General features: G+C 46.5%; 1 protein-coding gene across 3 annotated transcripts in view; it reads right to left on the bottom strand.

Annotated features, from left to right (window-relative positions):
- Positions 1 to 268: 268 nt before the first annotated feature.
- The window catches only part of kek3 (leucine-rich repeat, immunoglobulin-like domain-containing kekkon 3 protein), a 39,961-nt gene continuing 28,163 nt past the window's right edge, over positions 269 to 12,066 (bottom strand). For all 3 annotated transcript variants that reach the window (XM_030382798.2, XM_030382801.2, XM_089257434.1), the window contains 2 exons: positions 2,758 to 4,670; positions 269 to 1,595 (listed from right to left, as the gene is read on the bottom strand). In XM_030382798.2, the coding sequence (XP_030238658.2) occupies positions 416 to 1,595; positions 2,758 to 4,607 (3,030 nt within the window). In that variant the 5' untranslated portion in view covers positions 4,608 to 4,670 and the 3' untranslated portion in view covers positions 269 to 415. The remainder of the gene's footprint in view (positions 1,596 to 2,757; positions 4,671 to 12,066) is intronic.

The following is a 12,066-nucleotide window of genomic DNA, read 5'->3' as shown; positions in this document are numbered from 1 at the left end:
AATAGAAAAATAAATTTTAGCCAAACAGCTTAAATCAAAATAAAATTTTTTAGAAATTATTTTTTAGATTAAAAATCAAAGGATATTAATTGAATTTATGTTAGTTAACAAATTATAAATTTTATTATAATAAAAATATAAATTCATGAATAAATAAAATCATAAAATTCCAGAATTTTTGAATATCATTTTTAATTTAATTTTAAATTTATATTTATTTATTTTTTTTTTTTCTATTGTTTTAATATCTTATTTGAGTCTTCTCTAAAATAAAATAAATAAATGAGCATTTAGCTCCAATTATAAACAAAATTCTAGTAGATCTTTAAGCAACCGCTGCAAGGTTATGTAGACTTCGGCGCACCGAAGAAGTTACCGGTTTTTGGGCTTATTCATCGACTGTACACAAGTTCGATTAGCTCTTGAAGATGTCCTGGCCGGGCTGTGGCGAGGCGGCGCCTGGCGAGCCGCTGCCCGCGCCATTGGCATCCGCATTGAGTCGCTTCAGCATGGCGTTGCGGTGCAGCCAATAGGGCGGCGGATCGGGCGGCTGGCCGGGCAGCAGCGTCTTCGCCTTGAGCGTCGACGTTGGCGGCTTGGGGCTGTGCGCGGCAGTCGCTGCATTATACATCACAGGGTCGGCCAGCTGGGCCGCCGACTGGCCGATGGCGACGCGCAGAGGCGTCTCCTTCTTGCGTATGGTGTCGCAGGTCTCCTTCATCTTGCACAGCTGGTCCTGCAGGTTGCGGTACTCCTCCAGAAAGCGCTCCAGCTGCGCCGCATGGTAGTCGTAGGCGGCCGCCGAGGAGTTGGCTGCCCCGGCAGCGCGCGTCGCCAGCGCCGAGAAGTCGAGCAGCGGAGTCGCCGCGCTGCTCAACGAGCGCTGGTGCTGCACCGGCGAGGAGGGCAGGCTGGGCTTCTGGCCCAGTAGGTGGCCGTGCAGGCCGCCCTTGTGGGCGCCGCTCTGCACCAGATTCAAGAAGCTGTTGGCGCGCTGGCCGCCGCCCGTGTAGGTCGTGGTGCTGGCGTAGTTCGCATAGCTCGACTCGGCCGAGTAGCGCCTGCCCAGGCCCATGGCCTCGTTCAGGAAGCTGCCGTCGCCCAGCGTGCTGCTGCCGTACTTGCTCGAGTTGTCCGCCAGCAGCGGCGACTGGCTGTCCGAGGAATTGCGGAAATACTTGCCGCTGTGCTTCAGCTTGCGCGGCAGCGTGCAGAGCCCGCCGTTCGCTGTGCCCGCTCCCGCCGGCGGGTAGGCGTGGCCCGTCTGCGCCGCCTGTGCCACGGCGTACTTGGCTATGTCCAGCAGATCGGGGTAGTTGCTGTCGAACAGATCGCTCTCCTGGCCATCGCCATTGCTGCTGCAGAACACCGACGTGGCCATTTCGTCTGTCGCATGGCTGCCAAAGTGGGTGAAGGGCGTCGCTGTGGAGGCGGCGCTCGTTGCTTGACTCGTTGCGACCGGCTTGCTGTGCGGCGATGTGATCTTTGTGGTTGCTATGGGCGTCGTCTTCCAGGTGGCTGCGTGACCACCATAGCCAGCGAGGCGAGCAGCTGCATCCACCTGGCTGGATATTGAGCTTGAAGCGGAGTCGGTGCTGTAGGTGCGAGAGAATAGAGAGATATGTTGAGATATAGAGATATGTTGAGATGTAGATATAGATTAGAGCAGAGTGTGAGAAGGATAGAAAGAGAGTGAGTGAGATAGGGAGATAGTAAGCGAAAGAGCGAGAGATGGAGAGGAAAGGGAGATAGAGGAAACATTGAGGTTATGTTAGCTTTAACAGAACGATAAAGGATTGGGGAAAAGGTATCAGTTGATATCGAAATAGAAGCTCTGCTTTTTCTTTGAGTCTCCTCATTGCGTTATTGTAGTGCACACATTTCATATTCATTCTATTTTACATATGAAACACATTTGGAGTATAAACTAGGTTCTAAGCAGCTTCTCTGTAATTTCTCATACTTAAGTTTACATTCGTGAGAGTACTAAACCTTACAATAATAATAATATCAGTTCACTCCATTGCTCGATATAGTATATATTCAACGTAATTCTATTGACTATCGATTCCATTCATCCATTACATATTTGATATATACACTATATTCTTATATTCAACTCTTCCGACTATCTCTTGTAACATATTTTCTCAGAGCTGGCCATTGATTTGTGCCCTCAGCTCGGCATCTCCTTGGAATCTATTTGTGCCCAGCGCCTCTACTCGTTGCATTGTCGTAGGGAGGGAGACAGAGGGATAGGAAAAGGGAGGTGCAGACATTCCGTATTCATTATATTCCATATGAGAGGCACTTGGAGTGCTGCCCAGGCTCGTTTGCGTTCGACATGAGAGTCGGCAATCAGCGAGGGGTGGCCCAAAAATAAAATACTCATGCGAGGCGTGGCGTGGCGTGGCGTGTCAGGCAACGCATATTTTGCGCGTCATTAGCACGCGTCCTCGCAAGGATGGTAGGGTGGGTGTGGGGCGACGGGCGGGAAATGGGATGGATGGTTGCAGCAGCAGCAGCAGCAGCACTCGAGCAGAAAGTGTCAAGTGTTGCCCATAATATGGAACGGATCCGGGCGTGCAGCGCACTAGAGCATGACAGCTCTTTGACGGGGCAACTGCAACAGGACAATTGCCACTCGAAGTAACGAACCGCAGAGAACAAAAGCAACAGCAGCGAGAGCTGCTTCAAGTGTGGCAAGTGCAAGTGGGATGGGGCAAGTGGGCGGTGTAATGTGGGAGGTCAACTCACCCGCCGATGTCAATCAGGCGCGGTATGTGCAGATCCGTTTCCTCGATGGCCGCTGCTGCATTATTCGCAGCGGATGTGGAGGATTTTCTCGTGCCCGACTTGGACTGCGCCTGCTGCTGCTGTGATGACTGCTGCGATGTCTGCTGCTGCTGCTGCTGCTGCTGCTGCTCCTCGTCGTCGTCGTCGCAGTGCGTGGAGACATGCAGGTAGTCGCCGTTGCGTCGCGTGGCAGTGCCTGCGCTGGGATTCACAATGGCCGACTGCCCCGCATCGTGGTCGTTGAGTGGCGTGTGCGCTGCCCGCAGATAGCTCTGCTCCTCGGCGTCCTGAAAGAGACCCGCGCCGGTGGCGCTGCCGCCGCCACAGCTGGCGCCGCCGCCCAGATCCGGTCGCACCCGCGCGGACATCTCAATCTTCTCGTAGCTCTCGCTGCGCCGCACCGGCGGCACCGAGTTCCAGAGGCGCAGCTTGCGGCGACGCCGCAGCGAACAGAAGCAAATGGCCGCAAACGAGGAGCCGACCACAAAGAAGAGCGCCGCCAGCACGCCCAGCAGCACGACGCGCACGCCGAGCGGCGCCTCGGGCGGCCGGCGGGAGACGGCCAGCGTGACGCTCGCCTCCACCTTGCCGGCCTTGTTCTCGGCGGCGCAGGTGTAGATGCCCGCATCCTGCATGTCTGCGGTGAGTATTGTCAGATTGGAGGCATTCCGCAGCATGTTCACCACGTAGGTCTTGCGCCCCTGGGTGGCGGCCGCCGTGCGCGGCTCCTCGGCATCCTCGCCGGCGCCCGCCGCACTCAGGTTGGCAATCAGCCGATTCTTGAGCAGCCAGCGCACCGCCGGCTGGGGCACGCCCTCCACGTAGCAGCTCATCGTCACGTTGCGCCCCTCGACGCCGTGCGCGGTGGTGTCGGTGGCCACGATCTGCGGCACGCAGGCGAAGTCGTCCACGTCCAGCTTGTCCCAGGCGCGGCCGGCCAGGCGCGGTGGCGCATCACATGTGGGCGGTATGCCGCTGGGTATATTCTGCTGGAGCATCCAGGTGCGCAGGGGCCGCAGCGAGCAGCTGCAGTTCCACTCGTTGCGCGCCAGCTCCAGGCCGTGCAGCGAGGCCAGCGATGTTATGGTGCCCGATCGGACTTCGCGGAGCCGGTTGCCGTCCAGCTTGAGCCACTCGAGGCTGCTCTCGAGGCCGGCGAAGGCGCGCACCGCCACGCTGGACAGGCGGCAGTCGCTCAGCTCGAGCCGCACCAGCTGCGGCACATGGCCGAACGCGTCGTCCGGCACGCGCGTTATGGGATTGCCCGTGAGCCGCAGCTCTCGCAGCTCCGAGACGTGGTAGAGCGCCAGCGAGGGTATTGCCGTCAGCTGATTGTGGCTCAGGTCCAGCTCGACGAGATTGATCAGCTTGCGGAACGCATGTCGCTCGATCAGCCGCAGCCGGCACCGGGCCAGATAGACCTTCTGCAGGTTGAGCAGCTGCGCCGCGGCGAAGCTGTCGTCGGGTATGGTCTGTATATCGTTGCCGCTTAGGTCCAGCAGCTGGGTGCCCGCGTCGAGCGGCTCGGGGATATGTGTTAGGTTGGCGTTAAGGCACAAGACGGACTCCTTGCCGCTCTTCCACTTGCACTCGCACACCGACGGGCACTCGGCCCGCAGCTGGCTGAGGCAGCACAGCAGCCAGAGCAGCTGGCCAAGCGGTATGGGCGGATGCAGTCGCCGCAGTGGCCGCCTGTCCCATGCTTTTCGCCGCACCTTGGTGGCCAGCGTTCGCTGTTGGGCGCTGTTATCGCTGGCTATATCGCGGGGCCGTGCATGATTCTCCTCCAGCGTCGCTGTCGCTGCTGCCATCGCATACTAGGACAGTGGGAATGCAACCAGAACTGCTAATATGGACTGCTCAGCTAATGTTGACTGTAAAGAGACAGAGATAGAGAGGGAGAGGGAGTTAGTGAGATAAAAAGTGATGTTATAGTTGATTATGAGTAATATTATAAGAATTATAGAGTTGACACTCTAAGTAAATATATAAAGTTGGATCATCAGTATAGATGGGTAGTCATAATATATGGAACTCAGAAGAGCCTGGTCGCTATCTCCTGAACATCGCGCCAAATAATAACCTCGCTTGCAAGTCAATTTTTGCCATTCTATCTTCTTAGATAGAAGCAACCCAATATATTTTATACCTTAGTAATAATTAAAGAAATGGTTTAAGCTTGTCAAATAGTTAAATCAATTCTATTTTAATAAGTAAACTATATCACACATAAATTGCTTCACATATGTTTACTTAGCTCTGTTGCCAATTAAGATGTGCCAGCTTATGTGATTACTTTCACATACATTTGTACACTGTAGTATGTATGTATGTATGTATGTATGTATGTGCTTTCCGTGGTGCCCTGTCCATTGGCTTGGCCATGGTGCCAACCAAGCAATGCAGCTGCCATAAACTTTGCATTTGTGACATTTTAATAAGCCCTCCGTTCTCGGTGTACTTCCATCATAGCTGTCACTTGGCGCAGCGACATTAAGTCATAACAACACCAGCAACAGCTCCAGCTCCAGCTCCAGCTCCAACCCAACCCAACTGAGCTGAGCCTAGACGTGGAACGTGGCACTCGCTTCAATTTGTGCCCCAACCTTCACTTGAGCCAACCAGTTGACTAGGGTTTTTATCGTGTGGCCCGCGGCTTTTATTTGACTTGTCTGGCTACCCTCTCCCTCTCTCACTCTCCCTTTCTCTCTTCCTTTCTCAGTCTCTCGCCCGGCCTCAGTCTTCCATTCCCCCCTTTGCGGCTTGTGTTTGCGGCATGTTGCAATTATGGACGAGCAGCATGCAAGCAAAGTAAGCAAAGCAAAACACTGCGAGGCACTGAGCCCCGTTGCCGGTTAATATATAAAATTTGCATGCAGCCAACGGGGCGTATGCACAACATTTGAGCAATTCCGCTTTAATATTTCAAGTCAAGCGCTGAGCAAACGTCTGCGAACGACTCACAGAAACTGTTTAAATTGCTTCAATGTGCAATATGAAAAGGTCTACGTATATTATCAATAAATTAAGAAATAACTTCACATGAAGAGAAAGAGAATTTATGACTAAGAGAATTCTCAAGTACTGCAGAAAAGTGAATAAAAAACTGGAGGAAAAGGAAATATTATATAAACACAATAATATATGAAGAATCGAATAATTGCAGAGATAAGGAGAATATTCACGGGTATCTAAAGAGGAAGGATAGAGACGGAGAAAGAGAGAGAGAGAGAGAGAGAGAGAGAGAGAGAGAGAGAGAGAGAGAGAGAGAGAGAGAGATAGAGAGAGAGAGAGAGAGGGAGAGAGAGAGAGAGAGAGAGAGAGATAGAGAGAGAGAGAGATAGAGACAGATTGAAGGCACTTCTGCCGATTCTATCATATAAGGACTTTTTTTTTAATTTTAAAGTTAATTTAATAGAAATAAATAAAACACCAATAATTTTGAACGTAACGCATTAAATAATCTTTGCTTATTATAAACTACATCACTTAAAAAATTAAAAAAAAAAAAACAAATAAGCTTTGAGATCTTATATTGAAATCTAGTAGTCGAAAAACAGATTAGAATATTATTGCGCATATAGAACCATCAATGAAATCCCTTCGTATCGATAGCTTCGTTGTCCACTTATCGCTACGATAAGAGCTATTATATCGTAAATATACACAATTTATATTGATTCATATCCATACACAGATTGCGGTTGCTGTTTGCAAATTGCAATTGATATAGATTCGCGCACAGGTAAATCATAGGCACATTTTCGACATACTGAGCATCAGATACCCTGATTATAAATAATACCCTGATTACAAGTATATACACATGCCTAAAAACATTTCGTTCTGCATTCAGCATAGCCTTAACTCCTGCTATTGCTAACCATAATGCCTTTACTCTTCCATTTTCAATACTCTATATGGTACACCTCTATTTATGATCTCTGCTCAGTATACCCATTGCACATATCAAAATTTAGATACATGTAGCTGCACTTCAATACGTGATTAATTAAATGAAGACATTTTAATTGACACTTCAGAGCAGTTGAGTGAGTTTAAGTTGGGTTAATTAAATGCAAATCGGCATGCTCGGAATGCACTTGGGCAACTTTTGAAGCACCCGCAGCTGGTGACATTTTAATCACTTTAATTCTCAATTTGCATGCCGTGATGTTGCGACAGGCATTTCGAGCCTTCAGCTAGTTAATTACGTTGATATGAGATATTTTAATGCGGACCGCGCGCAAATTGAAATGTTGAGCACTCGGCGCAGTCGGACGTAACTTTGGACAATGTTTCGGACAGCTCTTTGGTAACAGTTGTGTGAGAGGCCCCCAGAAACTAAAAAGAGTATGAAACAAATGGGGGAAAATGAAAATAGAAATTGTAGGAAAACACAAACAAAAATATTTTAAAGCGGTTATGCAGTTATCCGTAAAACGGATTCGAAACTAAACCGGAAGCCGCAAAGCAAACAAACGCTTTGCAAAAACCGCGACAAGTCAGCGGGGCGGGTGGGCGTGGCCGGGCATATGACTAATGCACATGTGTGCTAGTGTGTGCGAGTGTGTGTGTGTGTGTGTGTGTGTGTGGAGGGGGGACCTTTGAGGGTCAATACACTGGACGGCGACGTCGCCGATGCACGGCATAAAGTTTTTGCATGTTGCTAAAATACTCAGCCGCATTTTTCTGCGCCACAGACAAGAGCCATCGAGCGGGCCACAAACAGACAGAGAAAGGCAAGCAAAAAGAGCGAGAGAGTGTGTGTGGGAGAGAGAGAGAGAGAGAGAGGCAGAGAGTCAGTCAGACAGGCGAAAGACAATGGGGCACATGTGTGTGGCATTGTCGCTGCCATTCCGTTTATCATATGAGCATGACGACGCCGTGAAGTATGCAACATGCAAAATGCAACATGCAAATGCTGCTTTTGTTGCGGCCATTGCCGCTTTGCTGTTGCTGTTGCTGCCGTTGTTGTTGTTGTTGTTGTGCATTTACTGCAGACACTAATCCTATTTATGTTGCATTGCAGCGATGTTAATAATTTTATTTGCCAACTGCCAGTGGCACGTCCCATACAGTTGCCAACTTGCTGTTGCAGTTGCAGTTGCAGCTGCCGTTGCCGTTGCCATTGCCTTGCGCTCCTTAAGCTGCTTCTGCTTATGACACACGATACGTGCCGTGGGTCGAGCAACTTTTTGCGCTGCACCAAAAAAAATTTGTGGCAGACAGCGAGACAGGCCGCGGCACTGCTTGCACACTCGCTGCCTGAGCCTAATGAATTGTGCATAAGTATTTTTGGCTTGAGAAACTTCGTACGAGCCATGTACAAATGGGTTTGCTGACTGCTGAACTGGTGACTGGTGAGCCAACTGATTGATAATTAGTGTTGAGAAACAGGAAATAAAGAACAAACGTTATATGTATAGAAATGTATTTAAGTTAATGAATAATTATACTTTTCAAAATTACAAATATAATCGATGTAAATAAAATATATTAATTAAATCATAGGAGTCTAAATTTCAAGGTACAAATACTTTTAAAACAAATATATTAATAAAAAAAAATATTTATATATATTATATATAATTTATAAAAGGTTTAAGTTATTTTCAATATACAGAGATATATTTTAATTTAAATAAATTACAGGGAAATGAAAAATAATTAGATCGTAGTCAGATCTTATTATTTTCCATTCCATGTCAAGTCCCCGATGAATACAGGAACCTACATTTAGTCTTCATTATTCACATTCACTATAAATAAAAATATATTCACTATATATAAAATTATATTCATATAAATATATTTCGCACATCGAGTTGAAAGACCTGAAAATAATTTACTTAAATAAAAACATGTAAGCCTCTAGTCGATATATATTCGAAAGCAATTTCCCCATCTCTAAAAATCAATTTCTCATCCAACTTCACAGTTGAGCTTACCCCACTCGAATAAAAACAATTCTAGGGTATGCAAAAGTATTAAGTGACAGCTGCCAAATGTTTGCTGACAAAGCTTTGGCAACACGTCCACTCCTGGCACATTTACACTCACACACACTCACACACATAACGAACACACACACGTACCCACACAGCTCTCCACAGCTCGGCTATAATGTAAAAATAATGTCCTTTCAGGCCGCATTGATTGCAAATAAATTACACACATTTGCCAGGAAGTCGAATGGCCGATGGGGCAAAGGAACTACGAACGAAATCGAGACGTTGGCTTGAGCGGCCAGAGGAGAGTCTCAGATTAAGTGCCCGAGGAACCGTCGTTGAGTTCATAGAGCTAAACAACCTAGAGGGACGGAGAGGAGGTGGCGAAGCGAAGCAGCAACAAGCCGGCAAAAATGGCAACGCCATTAATTTCACTTTGGCGCCGAGGCCGTTGAAACTTTAATTAGAAAAGCCAGGCAGAGATTTTGTGTAATTTTCTTTTGATGCCAACGCCGCTGCTGTTGCTGCCATAGATAATGAAGTTCCCATTTCTTGTACTTTTCTTGTTTTTGCGTTCACACTTCCGGCTTCATTATGCGCAAATTATTTTAACTGCACTTTTGGCTTGCCCGCTCCCATTTTCTTTCACACTCACACTCACACTCTCACTCACTGGGCAAATATTTTCACTAGCTGCAGCCACAGCTGAGACTTTGATAGCGAATTCTGTTGGCCAGGTCCTTAGCGAGAAGTAATCTGCCCGCCCGCCACTCGCCGTTCGCCACTCGCCATTCGCCGTTCGCCGTTTCACTGTCATTATTCATTTTTGTGTGTATTTCTTTTATGCTGTGTAACCTTTGCCGCATTGTTTCTAGCCGCTGCCGCAGCTGTAAAGCAATTTTCGTAAGCATAATAGACTTTCCCAGAGAGGCAAAGAGAAAAAGAGAGAAAAAAAATACTGAAGAAAGAAAACAAAATACCATAAAAAATGACCGGCATGATGAGAGGAGGGGTAGGAGGAGGTGGGCAGGCTGCTGGCAGAAGAGAAATTAAAAACAAAGTAAAAATGCTAAGCATTATATCTCAAGGGGACCCGAAACCGGCGCATTATGCTCTGGGCTTGGCTTACTTTTTGTCGTCCCTGTTGCAGCCCCAGCTCCTGCTCTCAGCCTCCTCCTGCTCCTCCTCCTCCGCCCATATGCCTGTGGTCAGCAGGCGCTGCATTTGCAGTTTGGCCTAAGGCGGCCGTAACTGGGCTCAGCTCTCAGCACAGCAGCCACTATTTGCTCTGCTCTGCTCTGCTCTGCTCTGGCATAGAGCATTTACTTTCAGCTCTCGGCCCCTCGCTTTCGTTTTCTGAAGCACACACTTCAGTTGTTGTTGTTCCTGTTGCTATTGTTGGCTTTGTCAACAATTTTTTATTACCATTTGTTGTTGATTTAAACGGCTTGAGCAACGGTCGCCAACCCGTGAGGGGAACTCGCTTAAAGCATTTGATGCAATGTGCAACGCGGCGTATACGCATTAAGAGCCCAGCGCAAGAGTGCGCTTCGCATTATTGTTTTGTTTTGCTATTTTGCTTTTATTTTAGAGCATGTTGTTGCAGGCGTTTTGCTGATTAAATACCCTGTAAGCATTACTAGTGGAAGCATAAATAATACGAGAAATAGAAATTGGTCTCTGGCTCATTTTATGCATATTAAATAATTGGAAGAAACAATTGGCAATACGCAAAATTATGTTATGAGTGAAGAGGACAGAGAAAGGTTGTGAGAGAGAGAGCGAGATGGAGACTGTAAGAGAGAGGGAAAGAGAGGAAGTGAGATCTAGACAAACAGAGCTAGAGAGAGAGAGAGAGAGAGAGATAGAGAAGGACCGAGACAGAGAAGAGGACCGTAGAAAAATGACATTAGACAATATGTGCGGGAAGAGTATGCTCTCCTTAGATCTCTTTACAAAAACTTGTAATGCATATATTAAATGTCCAGCAATTATTGAAGTTTCATTTAATTGAACCTTGATTACTTGCAACCTACAAACTTTCTGCAAAGTTTTTATTAATATTAATTAGTAATAAGCAAGAAGTGAATGACCTCGAGACAGCCAACTCAATAAAAGTTTGACTTCCTGTGAAAACATAAATCTGTCCAGAAAGAGAAAATATACATATGTTCACAAATACAAATATATCACATCAACATAAATGAATTCATTATTAGTTATATTGTCACATACATATAAATTTATCAACAAATATATTTAATATATTCATTAGTTGATAATGCATTTTGCTGTCAATTCAAATTCTGATTAAATTACTTGACAAATAATTATAATTCATATTAATATTTAGATAAATATCATAAAAATTTATCAAAATATTAAGTGAAATAAATTTATAAATCAATTTGAAAGTCCTTCATTGCAATTTAGTCAGCAGTGAGGTTACGTGGTCGAGTCGAGTAAATATTTGACACAAAGAAACGCATTCCATAAAGTACATAAAAATTTATGAGTTGTCAAAGGTAGCAGAGCTCGAAATGAAACATTTTCTGGGGCTATTAAAGGAGCGTTTATCTCTCGGTTGCGCCTCGAACAGGCGCATAATAAATTGGAAAAGTGCTTTTCAATATGCGGACTCGATTGGCAGATAAATTAAACAGCTCCTGGCAATGCAGAGAATGTTGCTTTCCCTTTTATTGGGCTATAAATGTAGAAATAAAAGTTAAATTATATAATCAGCCATAGACTACCTTCATTTTTGCCTAAATGCTATGCTCCCCCCAGCCCCTCAGCTCTTGCGCTGCTCAGCTTTGTGTTTCGGCTTTGTCCAACCATTTGATATGTGTGCGTGTGTGTGGGTGTGTGTGTGTGTGCCTCCACGCAATAACCAATAATACCGAAGCTAATAAAAGTAAACAACCCAACAAAACAAAGGCGAGTCGACCACATCCACAAAATGCTTTGGGGGCCCGCATAAACCGTTACGCACACTCACACACACACACACACGCAGAGTCACACATACATGTATTCGCATACGTTTACAATTTCTAAACATAAATATCAAAATACTGTGGGTGCTTCAATTTTACGACAAGGACAACAAGGACGAGAGGCAACCTGCTCGTCTTTCTGACTGACAAACGTGTTCAATTGCCGCAATAAAACTTCTTGATAATATGTGAAAATCATACAAAGCACAATATTAAATTAGCTCCAGAGATGAGTGTGTGTGTAGGTGTGACTGTGCGTGGGATAGGTGTGTGGGCGTGTCTCTAAGGGCAAAAGCAATAAAATGTTAGCCCACTAGGCCCAC

This window comes from Drosophila navojoa, chromosome 3 (assembly GCF_054131105.1).
Source record: "Drosophila navojoa isolate 15081-1374.11 chromosome 3, UAZ_NAV_1.0, whole genome shotgun sequence".
NCBI classification, from domain to species: Eukaryota; Metazoa; Arthropoda; class Insecta; order Diptera; family Drosophilidae; genus Drosophila; species Drosophila navojoa.
Note: the sequence above shows the minus strand (reverse complement) of the source record. Positions and strands in the feature narration are given on the sequence as shown.